Source organism: Limulus polyphemus, unplaced genomic scaffold, assembly GCF_000517525.1.
Source record: "Limulus polyphemus unplaced genomic scaffold, Limulus_polyphemus-2.1.2 Scaffold5253, whole genome shotgun sequence".
NCBI classification, from domain to species: domain Eukaryota; kingdom Metazoa; phylum Arthropoda; class Merostomata; order Xiphosura; family Limulidae; genus Limulus; species Limulus polyphemus.
In genome coordinates, this window is record NW_013670863.1 from 34803 (window position 1) to 53243 (window position 18441).

General features: G+C 31.8%; 1 protein-coding gene across 1 annotated transcript; it reads right to left on the reverse strand.

The window, feature by feature from the left end:
• Window positions 1–2287: 2287 nt before the first annotated feature.
• LOC106472335 (CDK5 regulatory subunit-associated protein 1-like) lies at window positions 2288–17903 on the reverse strand. The gene is made up of 12 exons (XM_013932973.2): window positions 16983–17903; window positions 15519–15622; window positions 13878–14019; window positions 11565–11693; window positions 11045–11126; window positions 9210–9330; window positions 7995–8243; window positions 7150–7303; window positions 5949–6079; window positions 3425–3574; window positions 2988–3128; window positions 2288–2504 (listed from the first exon to the last, which is right to left on the reverse strand). Exons 1-12 carry the CDS (start codon window positions 17461–17463, stop codon window positions 2427–2429), a joined length of 1962 nt encoding a protein of 653 aa, XP_013788427.1. The 5' UTR covers window positions 17464–17903; the 3' UTR covers window positions 2288–2426.
• Window positions 17904–18441: the final 538 nt, after the last annotated feature.

Genomic DNA, 18441 nt, shown 5'->3' on the forward strand with positions numbered 1-18441 from the left:
TGGAGAATAAATACTTGGAAGTTCAGTTATCTCTCAATAGATAGAGAATAAATACTTGGAAGTTCAGTTATCTCTCAATAGATGGAGAATAAATACTTGGAAGTTCGGTTATCTAGGTTTATTTAGTCCTTGATTTTGAGTTTACATTAATATTAACGTAAGATCTGTAAAAAGAACTATCCACCAGTCTCTAACGTGGTGACTAAATAAGCCCTTTTGTTTTAACGACTCATCATTATATAGGTTTTCCGTTCATTTAGGGTACTTTTTTATAGGCCTAAACGCTTTTGTTTTACCATCAAAGTCAGCACTCGAAGTGACATGGAAACTCCTTGACGTTAGTATGTATAATATATTTTGTAATCAAGCAAACATAAATAAATGTTCATTTTGCATAAGTTAAGTTATATATTAATAATCCTGTAAATATATATTAAATTCCGAGATGAAAAATGGTTTCAGCTGAAAGTTTACCTCAAAATTTTAAAAGATGCTGACAATAGGCTCGTGTCGAAAGATGCATTAAAATAGAAACCATGACATTTAATTAATGCATTTATTTTCAATTGATGTGTTCGCAGGAAAACGAAGCTTAACAATAAAAAAGGTTAACGACAATTACGATAAACAACATTGTTTATTTATAACACAAGGGGATACAGATAAACGTTTCGGAATTCAACAGATTCCATCTTCAGTATCTAAAGCAAAATAAAACAATAACATCAATCCTAAGTAAGTAACTAAAACACATAGGTATAATAACAGTAATTTAATCAAAACTACAACAACTTAAAAATGAGATGAGTAATAAACAAAATATTGTACATATTAGAAAATGTGTAATTTAAATGAAGACTGCATGTTTTTCAGTGCTGGTGAAAGTTGTTTGATGCTGAGGGTTTCTTTAATCAGTGTTGGCTTTGCAAAGATTATTGAAATTTGATAAGTTAGGTTTACGTGTCGTTTCTTTACCGTGTTGCTCTATAGAGGAAACGCAAGGGTTATTCAACTTTGTGTTTCCATGGAAATTCCCATCTGTTCATTGGCTCTAACTAGTAGATGGCGTTTGGTTTTGCCAACATAGGAGGCGTTACAGTCTTCACACGTGTAAAGACAAACCACGATTAATGAGAAATTGGAAGAAGGTCTTTAGTATGGAAAAAATCCTGTATGCGGAATGTGGGTTTAAAAACTAATCAATATAATGAAGAAACAGGACACAAACCTAATTACTGTTGTTATAGCTATATGTTAAAGTTACTTACTTAGGAATGACGTAGTTATTTTATTTTCCTTTAGATACTGAAGATGGAATCTGTTGAATTCCGAAACGTTTATCAGTGTCCCCTTGTGTTATAAATAAACAATGTTGTTTATCGTAATTGTCGTTAATCTTTTTTATCGTGTTTATTTTGTTTTTGAACTGTAATATAAGAATAGACCAATCTGGTCAAATTCTTATTATATCTACTTAAAAGTTAAGAAATTATATAAATTTCCATTATTCAATGTATTTTATTCTTTTTCAACTTGATTATCATTTTTACCCTATTAATAGCAAGTGTTTAATCGGAATTTCTTGTGGTGTTCCTATTATTTCATATTATTAAGGTAGAAATCCATTATTAAGTTTTAAGTATAAAGGTGTGTTACTTTCGACAACTTTTTTTTATTTCTTGAAGAAAATTATTGGTGAGACGTCATTACCTTTGGAACTGTCTTAAAAAGTGGTGTTGAAACATTGCACTTGGATTTGTCTAAATTGTTCTTTCTTTTTAAAAATTAAAAACAACAAAATACCCTCATAAACTGATCTGAAAATTTGATCATGTCATTTTATTTGCCAGGTGGTTAGGGCGCTCGACTCGCAATCTGCGGATTGCGAGTTCGAATCCCCGTCCCACCAAACATGCTCGCCCTTTCAGCCGTGGAAGCATTATAATGTAACGGTCAATCCCACTCTTCATTGGTAAAAGAGTATCCCAAGAGTTGGCAGTGGGTGGTGATGATTAGCTGCCTCCCCTCTAGTCTTACACTGCTAAATTAGGGATGGCTAGTGCAGATAGTCCTCGTGTAGCTTTGCACGAAATTTAAAACAAAAAAAAAAAAAATAGATGAAGAAAGCACCAGAAATATGTTTTTACTTCTAACTTTTGTCTCTTGCCATACGGAACCAGATGATTTATTTGCATTTCCTCTTCGAAGATAGTTTAGACTGAGGAAAGATAAGTTGATTTCAACAGATATGCTGATATTTGTTTTTATACTTCTTAATCACAATAAATAAAGAAAAATCTATTTTTTGTTTATTATGAGAAATACTGCAAGTAATTCCTTACATTTGGTAAATTAAAGACTTCTCTAACAACAACTTCGTAAGTTTTTAATGAAAAATTTGATACGGCCCATTCCTTGGCATTATCCTACAAAAATGCAAACTTCTGTAGTGTTGTATGGTACAGGGGGTTTCCTTTTAAAACTTGGGAACTACATTCTTGGATCTGGAACAAAAACAAAGAACACAGGTACATAATATATCCTCTTTCTTTGAAAAAAAATAACATTAATTTCTTCTACAGAAAAATAATTTTTCAGCTTTTTTTTTTAATTATGAAAAACTTATGTAAAAAAGGGGGAACACACTAATAACACCTTCTGAGACTACCTTCATGATAATAACTAACCTGGTGGGACAGTTGTCAACTAATGTAACAAAATAATGACTTACCTCCAGTACAACATAGTCTCCTGGTGAGACAGTTGTCAACTAATGTAACAAAATAATGACTTACCTCCAGTACAACATAGTCTCCTGGTGATACAGTTGTCAACTAATGTAAGAAAATAATGCCTTACCTCCAGTACAACAAAGCCTCCTGGTGAGACAGTTGTCAACTAATGTAAGAAAATAATGCCTTGCCTCCAGTACACCAAAGCCTCCTGGTGAAACAGTTGTCAACTAATGTAAGAAAATAATGCCTTACCTCCACCACAACATAGTCTCCTGGTGAGATAGTTAATAAGTCTGTGGACGTTGAGCCATTAGGGATAGGTACTGATGGAAAGATAACCTTTGTGTTTCTGTCATTTCGTCCAGCCAAGTAACGATCCGATTTCTTACTTTTCTAGAAAAATAAATAACATTTTCTTCTTCATTTGATATTTTTAGTAGTGACCAAAGCATCACGTACGTCTGAACTATTTATCATCAACTTCCCGAGTTTTGAATTCTTAGGTTAAAGAAAAGCCTAAAATATAAAAAATTAAAAGTTTACATGTACAAAATGGTCAAACATCAATGAAATATACGCTGAAAAAAAAGGCTTTAATAAGTATGGAAGATAAGCAAAGTATGATGATACAATAGCATATGTTACCTTGTGTAAGATTATGTACAAGTAGATAAAAGTTTTATACTCACACCCTCGACTAGTACTAATTGACGTTTTCCAATCTGGTTTCTATTTAAATCCGACAGAATCTTACGAAAAAGGTCAACAACCTCACTGACTCGTCTTGCTTTCACGTCTGTTGGTACATCATCTTCGAGATGATGGAAAGCCCGAGTTTTCTAAACGACAAACCAAAAAGGAAATAATTACGTGACACTATCAATTTTGTTTTGTAAAGTGTGTTTCAAAATAGTTAATTCATTCCTATTTTGATAAATAAAACTATATTGCGAGATTAAAAACTGAGAACTCGTTTCTGAATCTTTAAGTTTATCTCATTAAGTTCAACCTCCAATTCCCAGAGCATCCAACATGCATACTATTTCATTAATGTTTTCATGACTTTCTCTACGTGTTTGGCAAATTATTTCTTAGTGTTTGTTCAATTATTTATTGGATATTGAGTCGGAGAAACAGATCTGCTGAGAGCTTTTCCTGCATGCACATAACTGGGGGTTGTTTACAATTTAATTGAGTTTGTATAAGATACTTGCAAATAGCTGCCTACAAGGGCTATCTGACTAGTCATTCCTAATTTTGAACTTATACACTAGAGGGAAGGTGGCTAGTTGACGGCACTGCCGCCAACTCTTGGGGTAGTCAGATTAAATAATGTGATTGGCCATCACTTATGGCACACCCTCATCCCCAAGGTGCAGCGTTTCTCCGGTCAGTCTGACACAATGACCACTATGTCACAACAGATCCATTGTTATAAATAATAGCATTTGAAACATTGATGATTATATGTCTAACAGCCTTTATTTTAATGGAAATGCTGATTTGAAACCAAAGAAACTTGACTGAAATAATCCAGATGATGTACTTCAGATAAAACAACAACCCCATTCTTAACAAAGCTGATATCAAACAAAACTGTACTTAACAAAGCTGATATCAAACAAAACCGTACTTAACAAAGCTGATATCAAACAAAACTGTACTTAACAAAGCTGATATCAAACAAAGCTGTACTTAACAAAGCTGATATCAAACAGAACTGTACTTAACAAAGCTGATATCAAACAAAACTGTACTTAACAAAGCTGATATCAAACAAAGCTGTACTTAACAAAGCTGATATCAAACAGAACTGTACTTAACAAAGCTGATATCAAACAAAACCGTACTTAACAAAGCTGATATCAAACAAAACTGTACTTAACAAAGCTGATATCAAACAAAACCGTACTTAACAAAGCTGATATCAAACAAAACCGTACTTAACAAAGCTGATATCAAACAAAACTGAACTTAACAAAGCTGATATCAAACAAAACTGTACTTAACAAAGCTGATATCAAACAAAACCGTACTTAACAAAGCTGATATCAAACAAAACCGTACTTAACAAAGCTGATATCAAACAAAACTGAACTTAACAAAGCTGATATCAAACAAAGCTGTACTTAACAAAGCTGATATCAAACAAAACTGTACTTAACAAAGCTGATATCAAACAAAACTGTACTTAACAAAGCTGATATCAAACAGAACTGTACTTAATAAAGCTGATATCAAACAAAACTGTACTTAACTAAAGCTGATATCAAACAGAACTGTACTTAACAAAGCTGAGATCAAAAAAATGTACTTAACAAAGCTGATATCAAACAAAACTGTACTTAACAAAGCTGATATCAAACAAAACTGTACTTAACAAAGCTGATATCAAACAAAACTGTACTTAATAAAGCTGATATCAAACAAAACTGTTCTTAATAAAATTGATATCAAACAAAACCATACTTAATAAAGCTGATATCAAACGAAACTGTTCTTAATAAAATTATATTGTGTATAATAATATTTTCACTGCAATAGAAAAACAACTGATGAAAGAAACATTGAAAAAGCTGCTAGCATCACAACACAAAATGCCAGGGGGATGGCAATGAAGGCTACCATCACAGCCCCCCCACAAGTTTAGCAGGGGGGGCTCTGTGCTATACGTATTTGTCAATCCAGCCTGACTTGAGATGTTTCACAAAACCCACTGTTTGGGGATCTCCCTCCTGAACTTGGGAGGTGGCAGCTTCTGTTGAGCCCCCTCCCCGATGATATCTCTGATGTGAAGCTTGCATAAAATCATTTTATTTTTATTGTTCATAATTCTTCATATTTAATTGATAACAACGTGAATATCAGTATAAGAAGTCATTAATGAGATTTGTATATTTTTATCTCAGTGTTTAACTTTTAACAGTTGATATTCTTAGTACTCCCTTCCCTAAGATATCTTATAAAATACATACACGAACAGCTAGAAATATAATCTGAAAACTGATAAAGACACAAAAAAGAAACACAGAGTAAATCAATTCTTTTTTTTTTCTCTCACATGGTCTATTAATAAGATTTGAAGATTACAACATAAGCTTTCCTGTATTTTATTGAACTCCAAATATGGTTTTAATGAATAAATGATTCAGTTTTTGTACGGTTCGATGCAAAAATTAACAAGATTCTTGAAGAGGTAGATAAGAGGAATACCTGTCTCATACTATACGGGAAGACGTACACAAAGTTGTACTTGACCAGATCTATTAGAGACAATGTTTCCCTGTGATCTGTTTCGGTTTCACCGCAGAAGCCGCACATGAAGTCGCTTGTCACAGCAACACCTGTTAAAACAAATTATAATTATAGTTGACTTGGAAACATATTAAGTCATAATTCTTTTTGTACTTTTTATTTAATCGCATAGAAGGTAATTTAACTATTCCAAAAAAAACTAAAAACCTAAAATTATTAATGTTGATTTTTATCATTTCAGTAGTTCACTACTGCCAAGCTAAGCAGAGATAAAATTAGAGAGGTGTCAGAAGTAACAAAGTAAAAACCCAAAGATGGCATACAGAACGTATAACTCTCAGCTATAGACAATTTATGTGTTCACTTTAAAAGTAGGACGCTCGACTCGCAATCTGAGGGTTGCGGATTCGAATCACATGTGCTGTCTTCGGGATGGCTCAGAAACTAGTCAAAGACATCCTCTGAGAATTCAATTCGGAGCTTTCTTTCAACAATGCACAGAAGAAATGTTGGAAACTTTGCTTGAATACGAGAGACACATACATGAAACCTTGATTCGTGTTCTCACTGATGTGCTCACAGAGACAGTCACAAAATCAGACATGTTTGTTGCATTGCTGAAATCTTTTACAACTTGATTAAAACTCGTGCGTGAGAACAATGGTGTCCCAATCAAGCGATATTGATACTTGGAATTACTTTTTGATTGAATTAAAACCTTATTTCACTTTTTTTATGCTTTCAGGGTAAGAAGTATGATTGATTTTGCAACACCCCTTACTTCTCTACAACAGTTCTTACTAATTATGCTAAAATCAGGTAGAGCTAATACCATGTCAATGATCTCTTTGGGAACCACTGACTCAATTTTTTATCAATCTACAACCTAAACAATAATTTTATAGTCTGAAAGTATTTCATCATGACATAATGATATACATTTTCAACAACTCAATGTTCGTTAAGAAAAAATAAATAATAAAAAGAAAGACGGGGACAATTATAAGTACGTAAGTCGATGCTGAAGATTTCACTCAACTATTCCATGACCATTTTTCCTAATCACTATTCGCGACACTGTAAATCGGAACAAAATACTAATATTTTCTGCCCACAAGTTCTCCGTATTGGGGTAGTGGCCCCGACTGTTTTGCCTTACCAGGAACAATGGACCTAACGTGTGATACCAGGTCCAGATAGGCCTCTCGAGTGTATCCTCGTCTCATCTGTTGCAACACTTCAGAGCTTCCACTTTGTGCCGGAAGATGTAGGACTTTGCAGATGTTTGCCTGTTCTCTTATAACGTGCAACAACTGTTTAATAAAACGAAACAATAATTAACAACAGAAAAAGAAGATCAAGGAATAGAAAATTAAAATCAGTAAAAAAGTAATGAAATGCAAAATTAAACAAACTAAAACAATTAAAGTTTACATAAACTACATTCAAAACACTATAATTTGTCGTTTAGGTTCACTGTTTCTAGAGGTGGACGGCGTTTCGTCTTCTTTACTGAGGCCTAATATTGTCCTGCTCGAGGAACAGACAGGTGCAGTCCATTAGAGCCAATACTATAAAGTTGAAGATGGCTTGAATGGGTAATGAAGAAAACTTTATTACTAGTTTGACACAGTAACAAACGTACAATGTTTCTACAAGGTTTTGTCATCATCAGGAAACATTGTAAATTTGATACGATGTTAAACTTATAATAAATTTTCTTCATTACCCGTTCAAGCCATCTTTAATTTTCATCGTCTCAAATTGGATTCCTCGTCATCACTAGATATACACTACCTCGTCATCACTAAATATACACTTCCTCGTCATCACTAGATATACACTACCTCGTCATCACTAGATATACACTACCTTAAAATAGAATTTCATTATTTATCTCAATGTAAAGTAAATTAGGTTTTTTTTTTTTACATACCACACTATATCTACAAAAATATTTTGCAATTTGTTTGAAAGAATAAAAAACGACGCTGTTAAACCTACTTCATCTGGGAAATCTTTTGGATGTGGAGATGTGAAGCGGATTCTCATTTCAGGGTCTACACAAGAAACTTTATGTAAAAGATCAGCAAACCTGAAACCTCCAAGTTTGGGCTTATACACAGTTTGAAAACCTCGACTCATTTCCGACATGCCTGATCTAACAGATGGCGCTACTGTAGAGTATTTCATTTCAGAAGTGTCTCTGTAACTGTTAACATTCTGGCCCAGAAGAGTAACTTCCTTGATACCCTAGAAATGATTAAATGACCCCTTTTTAATTTATCTATTATTATATGCTATCAAAACAAAAAAAATTTTTAAAGCATGACTTCGATTTTCTGGCTAAATGAATGTTAAAGGACAATTTTGTACGTCACTTCGTAGTACAGAGAGGTTCACAAATTATCTTTCCTATTTTAAAAATTAATAACTAAATAATGAATGAACTTTTGGTTATTATAACACAGCCTTTACTATCTGATGAAAGACACCTGCTCAAAGAGTTGCACAAAATAAATACATTCTTTATTATCATTTATCAGTTTTTCTTCTTACATCTTGAAAAACAATACATACTTATTAAAGTATCTGTACTGTGATAGCATTATAAACTTTCAGGTTTACCACTGGAGGGGGAGGGATTTCATGTTAGAATCATTTGTTTTGTAATGTTGGATTCATTAACCTTTTAGTAATACTGAAAAGTTACTTGCGCGACACTTATAATCATACTGCTAGCAGTTACTTAATTCATTCATCTTTATATACCACACACTTTACGAGCATCCAGTTTCTATGAACTCACATTATCCAGCTGAAGATATGTGGTGGTCGCGTGATCAACACAACATATAATATAGCCATTAGATAACTTGAAGATTTCCTCTGAAGTGATACAAAAGAAGAGAGTTATTACTTGTCATAGATTCTACAGCGCAACACACATACAAACAGCTAACATCCCACGGACCCTGCAGCAAAAGGGTGAGTAGAAAAATATACATAATGCTTTTTCATAACCTGCGCATGCAAGTTTTCCACAGAAAATAAAAAAAAACCTGTAATAAAATTAAATTTGCATGACTTACCTGGTCTGAAAGTATCTTTATTTCTTCCAGTATGGTACTAACTGGCCTGCTGCACTCCCTACCTTGTGTAAATGGAACTATACAGTAACTACAATCTTATAGAAACAAACTAATTTGCATGACTTACCTGGTCTGAAAGTATCTTTATTTCATCCAGTATGGTACTAACTGGCCTGCTGCGCTCCCTACCTCGTGTAAATGGAACTATACAGTAGCTACACATGTTGTCGCATCCCCTCATTATTGAACTAAATATACAAAAAAAAACACGAAAATATAAGAACAATAACACATTCTTAAAAAAAAAGACATGCATCAAATATAGTACGGCAACATCTTTTTAGTTCTTAAATATGGATGAAAATTTAAGACTGTCAATTGATTATTTTACGGTAAATGACTCTATAGGTTATCACACTGATAAATCAGATAAATTTCAGGGCTATCACTTAAGGACGTATACGATCTGTGGGAAGTACTTTTCACATTTGTGATGAGAAATTGACATCATTGACTAGGAAACTAAGTTATAAAGGTGGGTTACAGTAATTTAAAACTTGTTTGATTAACCCTTATAAGATTTTCAATTATTACTCTAAAAATTGAAATGTAAATTTCTAAAGAATTTAACAGTTTAACCCTGAAGTCCAAAACTAAAATCACTGTTATGAGTTAGCTTATGCCATGATATTTGGTGAGAAAGATCATCCTTGCCTATACATTTCTGTGATCATCCCCTGCTCATTTTGACATTATACTTTCACAAGTAGATGAGAATTTATTAAATTATTATTTACATGCAGGAACATGAAACACTACTGAAATACGTATAGACTTTTGGTGTTATTAACATTAGGAAAGCAAATAAAAAGTACATAACATTAAAACAATAATGGCATGTTAGATAACTTAACTTCAGTACTTTAACAGAAAATAATTTTTGAAGATTTCGAAAATAATATTAATTTTTTTCCTATCACGTAAGGATTCTTTTACAAATTGGATAGAAAAAAACTTTTACTAAAATCAAATTAATATTTAATTCATCACAACGAACATTTTTTATTATTATTTTTGTTAACAAAAGTACAAACAAACTGAAGAAAAAGGAAGAACACTGATGTCAAACGAATATGTATCCTCATTTTTTTTGTGAAATCTAAGTCTTTTAGTCTCAAACTACGTGTTGTGGTTTTGTTTTATGTATTGCATTATGATTTTATGTGAAACATGTAAAAATTTCAAGACAATAAAATTATTGCAGGTCTGTGTTATCTTCCTCGCACACTATTTCATGCTGTGGATTCAGAAGCTTCGCAGAACAACATAAAAAGAAAACTATTCAAAACATCAAGTAAAAAAGTGTAAACAGGAACAGCCATAATAAAAAAATATACACCACAGGACACAACGTTTTACTACTGTTAATGTGGTATCATCTAATAAGAACAAAAAAGAACATTTTTGTCAATAAAGGTAGAAAAAAAAACGGCCTTTACTCTTCAAAAAATGATAATAATAGAAAAAATTAATTTTGGCCAATGTTTTGTCATTACAACTTCATCAAGGCTAGTAGTACAGTAGCCTCATGGTTGAAATAAGTTTGTTTTTCTATTATCTGGATAGTAAAGCTAATTTTCTTTCTAATTTCATTGCCAAAATGTCTAAATCTCTCCAGTAGGAACTACAAATTCTGTAAGACAATAAAGAACTATTGGCCCATCGTGGCCATCCCATCCACTAAACTTAAACAAATTATATATATATTCAAAGCTAACCCTTATCATTTAAATATTTATTAAGCCTTTCCTTAAATTTACTGCATCCATCACATCTGCAAGTAACCAACCCCTACTCTAAATAAAAAACAACCTAACTCAAAATATTTGATGTACTTTGATATTGAGGAAAAATATACTGGGAAGATGTAATCTAATAAATGAATATACGATAAAAACTTACACATATGCTGAAGATGAGCCAGGATTAAGCCTAACTGGAACAATGTCTGCATATGTTTCCTCTAAAGATAGCAATACATTAACTAGAGAGGAAAAGAAAAATTGGTTTTAATCTAGCATTCCCCGATTAAAACTTCAAGTTGTATGTAAAGTAAGTTAGATAAATAACTGAGTAACCAATGTTTGAAAGTTTAGTAAAAATCCTTTAATGGTTTGAGATTTTCAAGGCTTATTTGGTTTTGTAGACTACAGCCATGTTTTAAACATATATACGGTTTTTATTTTTACACAAAAATGATTATAATTAGATGTGACGATGTTGAATCAGAAAATAAATTATTATGCCTGTCACTTATTTTTTGTGTTTTGTTTAAGAGATATGTAACTCTGCAATAAGGCAAAGCCGAATTTACATTAGAAATTTTATTTGTTTTGTAATCTCAGAAAACCGTTTCATTTGTTCAAACGATATAATCTTAAATATACATCACGATATTTGACAGTAACGACACCAACAGTACCTGCTGTTTTTCCGTCAGCAGCTTCTGCCAGGAGACGAGGTAAGTCACGATAGCTATCAGGGCCGGCAACGATGTCGAGCATTCTTTCCTTTACGATAAGTTTTTCCTTCAGCCTTTCAGCCATACAGCCTACGATATATATACACACACATATATACAATCATAAATACAATTTCTCTTAGAGACTGGAAGAACAGACACGATGAAAACAATTTAATAAAATGCCGCTTCTGTTATTAAAATAAAAACACAATCTTATATTGGTAACTTTGTTAATAAATTTGCCTGATTGTCTCGCTTTTTTATTTTACCCACGTGTGAATGAAAATAACTAATCTATATGTGGGTAAAATAAAAAATCAAAACAATTGGGCAAATTACTAATAAAGTTACCCACATAAGATTGTGTTTTTATTTTGATAACAGGAGCGGTATTTTCTTAAATTATTTTTATAGTGTCTGTTCTTCCAGTCTCTTAAGAGAAACTATGAGATTATTTGACTCTAAGATTAGGGGTAGTAGGATTTTTTTTTCTTCTTACGGCTATAGGCGAAGCCTGTTGATCATACCGACTTATCATATTTTATAAGTAGCCATTAACAGAATGGTGAATGATGTTTATTTATCTTCTTACGGCTATAGGCGAAGCCTGTAGTCAGCCTGTTGATCATACCAACTTATCATATTTTATAAGTAGCCATTAACAGAATGATGAATGATGTTTATTTATCTTCTTACGGCTATAGGCGAAGCCTGTAGTCAGCCTGTCGATCATACCAACTTATCATATTTTATAAGTAGCCATTAACAGAATGATGAATGATGTTTACTTATCTTCTTACGGCTATAGGCGAAGCCTGTAGTCAGCCTGTTGATCATACCAACTTATCATATTTTATAAGTAGCCATTAACAGAATGATGAATGATGTTTATTTATCTTCTTACGGCTATAGGCGAAGCCTGTAGTCAGCCTGTTGATCATACCAACTTATCATATTTTATAAGTAGCTATTAACAGAATGACGAAAGTTCATCAATGCTGACAAGATCTTCAACAGTTATACCTTCATTGAATTTTGTTTTAATGATAATAATTCACTTGGAACTACTTTTAAAGAGAGAACTTCTCACGTCTAACTTGGAGTATCTCTATTTCTAAAAAAAGATATTGGATTAATAAACATTGAAAAAAATTGTTAAATATATCTGTACTTTTATTGCATATCGTAACGTTTATTACAATATTAATAATAGTTTTTTTTTGGAAGGCAGATAAATTTAAAACAGTTCTCACTGAAGACTGAACTTCAATAAATTTCATGTAAATGATGTACGAATTCTGAATCATGAGGTATCTATTTTAATCTTTATATGTGATATTACTTTCGTAATACTAGGTTACATTGGATTTATGTACGATGTTTAACCCAATATTCTTTTAGAAACTGAAACATTTTTAGATTATTTTACGTCTTGCTTTGAAAGTAATCCACAGTGAAAATGATTTTATGTATCGTATTGAAAGTAATCCACAGTGAAAATGATTTTACGTCTCGCTTTGAAAGTAATCCACAGTGAAAATGATTTTACGTCTCGATTTGAAAGTAATCCACAGTGAAAATGATTTTACGTCTTGCTTTGAAAGTAATCCACAGTGAAAATGATTTTACGTCTTGCTTTGAAAGTAATACACAGTGAAAATGATTTTACGTCTCGATTTGAAAGTAATCCACAGTGAAAATGATTTTATGTCTCCCTTTGAAAGTAATCCACAGTGAAAATGATTTTACGTCTTGCTTTGAAAGTAATCCACAGTGAAAATGATTTTACGTCTTGCTTTGAAAGTAATTCACAGTGAAAATGATTTTACGTCTTGCTTTGAAAGTAATCCACAGTGAAAATGATTTTACGTCTTGCTTTGAAAGTAATTCACAGTGAAAATGAAATTCAAAGTTAAATTTTTGCTTATCTGCTGCTTCGTGTCTTTGTGATATTTTACGTTATCCTAAATGCGTGTTAAATACAGTCCTAAAAAAGCAAGATTGCTTTAGTAACTATAAGTAATTATGGTTTAGAACAAGTTAAACCTGCTAGTGCAATGTCCTAGATTTTTTCCACAACTTACAAAGAAGAACTCACTATAAAACAATTAGCATTCTTTATCTTATTAAAATGTTTTAATGTACAATTTGAAACTTTTGTATGTTTTCATTGATCAGAAACGTTAACCATAAAAAAAACACAATAAAAATATAATGCTCTGAAATACAACATCTTAACGTGTGCTGGAAGTACATGAATATTGTAGCTACCCAGAATTCCAATTTTCAATTCAGGTCCTTTTCCTCCATTCTGTCTACGTCTTTTTAAGGACTTTAAATGCTGTAATCTATTCCATATTTTTTGTTCAGCTCCCTCACGGATAGCACAAGTCATCACCAGGATGACATCTGCCTGAATGAAGAAACAAGAAAGAATTATACTCCTTGTGTAGAATCTACTAAATTTCTAGGTATAACCCAGTCAGTAAGAAAGAAAGTTTGTGACTAAGATTACCTACGATTCTGAACATAATAATAGATCAAAGAAGTTATTTCTTCTGTATGAAGAATCTGTTAACGAGAAGTGTTATTAGCTCCTAATTATGTACCAATCTTAGCCTGTACAGGAAACTGTCAGAATACATGGCATAAACTAGTTTTCATGTTGTGTAAGTTATATTCGATTTTTTACTTAGTATTATTTTATTATTATAATAAGTATTATTATTTTATTTAGTTTTATTAACAGTACTGGTTCAAATGTATGTTTGAGTATATATATATATATATACATTTTTCATTTTCATGGGGATAATTTTGCCTTGTTAACTTAGTATATTAGGACTAACTTAAATCTTCTAAGCTGACAGCACCTCATGAGATATTATTAGGATTATGGCCAAGAATACCACTAACAGTGAGAGTACACAACTGATGGATTAGTGATTTCTAATTGTAATACAAGCTTTTGTTTTATTTTATTCTCCAAGTTATTGCAAAACGTAACTGCTAAAGGTTGTCTCTGGCAGAAAAATAAAATATGGATCTTATGACACCAAACTGTATCACCTATTGAGAAAATGGATTTAAGAGAAATTACCACAATAAATAATCAATTAAAAGAACAAGCTAAATGCTAATGCCATATTTCTTTTCATTCTTTTACCCATCCTTACTCTAAACATTTGATAAATTTCACTGTCTCTTCTACATCCATTTCTAGCCATTCCCTCTTATGGAGGAAAACCATGATTCTTTAAAGTCATTTCTTGTCGTTTGTGAAACTGACAACAATCAATTTAACAAGAAGTGTAAACTTTGGCCACACCTGGATGTTGCATGTAAACTTTGGACACGCTGTTGTTCAAGATAATTGTTTTATCATTGTTATTTGGGAATATTAACACTTCCTACTTATTATATGTCGTTATTAGTTCGATGATAGTATGTGTAATCAGTGTATTCTATATTATTTTATAGTTTTTAGGGATGTGGGGGGGGGGAACCTCCCTTCACTTGAACAGCAATTTATATTAGAAATAATAAGACTTATTTTATTATGATTTATCTTCAGTTTTACGCTGTCTTTTATCGTTATGAAAAGGGCATCTCAAATTTTTTTAATCTTTGGCAAATATCTTTGTCTTACATAATTTCTACTTCTTTTTAAAGTTATCAAACTGCTAGCCATCCAAACAACTTGAAGCTTATGGATTATTCAGTCCTTCTGTTTAGGTAATGAACCACTAATAACTTTGAGTTATTTAGAATTTTAAGAAAACAAAACCTGATGCAGAAGCCAACAAATTATAAGAATATATACAGGTAACATCAGAAGATACTGTCTCCCTCAATTTAAATATATGCTGGGTAACAATAGTTTACTGTGTAGACCTATTTAGACACGTTTACCTGTTTTATTTCTTCTGTCCTTTCGAAACCGGCATTTTTGAGAATAGACCATGCGATTTCGGTGTCATTCACGTTCATCTGACAACCGTAGGTTTCAAAAAACACTGAAACAAAAGTCCATTCTGGTAAATAAATAAGCAACCAGTTGAGTTGTATAATTATCACCATACAGAATACAGCATGTATTTTACTGTTTTACAGAAACTAAACATTTTATAGAAATCTACACGCAAATGGGAAAAAAAAAAATCAATATGAATATATAACATATATTACAAAATTATAGCTTCTAAAAATACTAAAACAAACATTCTTGGCTACCTTGTTGATTTATATTCTTTGATTAAGGTAGAAAGCAGTGCTTATATAATCTGTTACACAAAACGATGGAACGTACAACTACAGTCAGTAGATTATGAATGTATTAAGCTCTTTTACCTTTACTAGAGTACTCTTAGATTTATTTAACACATTTTACAACTGACTCTAAGAGCTTATATCATTTTGTAAAAAAAAAAAAAAGAGAATTATGTGTTTCCTGCCACAAAATATTGTTTAGGAATACTTGCATACGTTTCGTTACGAGAAGAACTGCAGGTTTAAACATTGTTCCAAAGGTACCATTCATGAGACTATGACTGTATGATAATATTGAAGTTTACAAGGATAACTGGGGGGATTGATATGATAAAGGCTCCTGATTTCTTTGACATGTAGTCTAAAGATAGTGGGAAGAAAGGATGAAGACTTAATATTTAGAAAAAAGACTGGGACCTAGTTAAGATGGTTTTATATTTGTAACAGTGTGACTGACTTACAAAATGAGTTGTAGCCAGCAGTACTGACAGTACTTTACAGGAGTTTAAGAGCAGAAAATAAGTGGTGGGTTTAAATTTTTACATTTCTCGAGGGTGAATTGGGTGTGTAAGGATAGACTTGAAGGACCAAATGGTCCCTTTTTGTACGTAGATTATGTTACATTAATAACAAGCAAATAAACATTGGTGTCATGAAATATCATCAGAATATTCTTACTAAATTTGTCTTGTATCATAAGTAGTGTATCTCTAAAAAAAGATAAAAAACAGCACTTGACGATTGGTGAAGAAATTCTCCTTATATAACCTCATTTGTTAATAAGCTGGAAGTTTAGGAGAAAACAGATATGTCAGACTTTTATAATATGTGGTCAAGTTAGAGAATATCCTTTGAGCTGTAATATAAGATTAAACACCAGAGAAAGATCCACTTTATTTAGTAAAAACATATTACACTGACAACGGACAAGAAATTCTGTGTTACAAAATATGGTAGTGTGTTGAGAGATAATCTATGCATTTACATCTACTTTATGGCTAAAATGTGATTGGTGGTATACTAATAGCCTAACTGCATTATATGGCTCATAAAAACTTATTTGGTTATCCATTGTTTGATAATTTATATATATATCATTATTCTTACCTTTTCTTTTATGACCTGAAACTTCCAAACTACTGACGTATGGATGTGGTTCAACTTCATTCGTCAAATTATGCGATGTTTCAAGTTGGTTATTTATATTAACTGCTGAATTTGCAATAAAATATTCTAAGTTTGGTCCTTCAAACAGCTTCATATTTTTCTCTTCCAGAGTTCCATGATAATTTATTTTTTGTTTAGTCTGTGGTTCCATGAGCTTTTCAACTGAAGTTCCAGCACGGGAAGTATGGGATGCACTCACACCCACATTACAGAATTTAATTAGCATTCTCAAGTTTCTTTTATAATTGTGTTTTAGCTTTTTAGACTTATCTGTTACTTGTAAGAAATGAAATTTTCGTTCACAAGTTTCATTTAAAATAGGTTCTCTGAATTTGAATCCTGTTCGTGGAACATCATTTACTTTATTTAATACAGATCTATGCATTATACACTTCCTTGTCCACGACCATGATGTATTCATTATTATATATAAGTAATAGACAATCCTTAAAAAAATTCCTAATACTTTATACAGAACATAAGAGTATTAATATTACAACGTTACTATTATTTGTAATAAGCCCAATAACGTTCATAATAGCCTCAGGTTTACTGAAAATCAAACGAAAATTTGAGTTTCAGTTTCAGCCAAAACTTTGTAAAACGACGTAAACTTAAAATTAAAGTCGTCAGTGTAATTGAATTTTGATACTAAATTTGCTTCCTTCCACGATATTCGATATCCCAGAACAACGTCAATTGTGTAAGTTAAAGCCAAAAAATATAGAATAACATTAGATAACTCACGCTTACAGATCTTTTGAATCTCGAATAAATTATTAAACAACACAATTCATAAAAATAAAATAAACATATTTAGGCCTAAATTGGTGACACTCACGTACCTATTTACATTAACGCAATTTTATCCCACCAGATGCCCATATTGCAATTTTTCGCATATATAAATATAATATAGTAAAAAAATAACGAAGGATAAAAAAAAAGTTTTAAATAATATTTAATCCTCTGATGAAACCCTAGCGATTTCAACAGTTGAACCTTAAGGAACTTATGCAATAAAAGGTATTTTTTTATAAGATATAAAAAATGACTTACCAAGAATTCCAAGATCGAAAAACATCAAACATAGATAATTATATAAATCTATGTTACTGATGTTTCCTGGATAAAACAATTCATTGCCATCAGGTCAGTATTTATTATTATAATAAATTCGTTTGAATATCCGTTCCTTACTATTGTAACTAAGTAATGTGCACTACTTTCGCGATTAATTGACTTTTTGTTTATCGTTAAGCGCAAAGCTACAAAATGAGCTATCTGTACTCTGCCCATCACGGGTATCAAAACCCGGTTTTTAGCGCTATAAGCCTTCAGACTTATAATTGTGACACTAGGGGCTAATTTATATGTCTTTCTGTAATTTATAGTAACT

Bases quoted from the DNA above. Each gene is read 5' to 3' on its own strand.
- LOC106472335 (XM_013932973.2), bottom strand. From the start codon at position 17,463: ATGAATACATCATGGTCGTGGACAAGGAAGTGTATAATGCATAGATCT. The intron at 11,694-13,877 runs GTAGCTACAATA...TATATATCGTAG, and splicing joins ATTGAAAATTGGAATTCTGG to GCTGTATGGCTGAAAGGCTG. The intron at 2,505-2,987 runs GTAAGGCATTAT...TTTTTGTTCCAG, and splicing joins GAGACTATGTTGTGGTGGAG to ATCCAAGAATGTAGTTCCCA.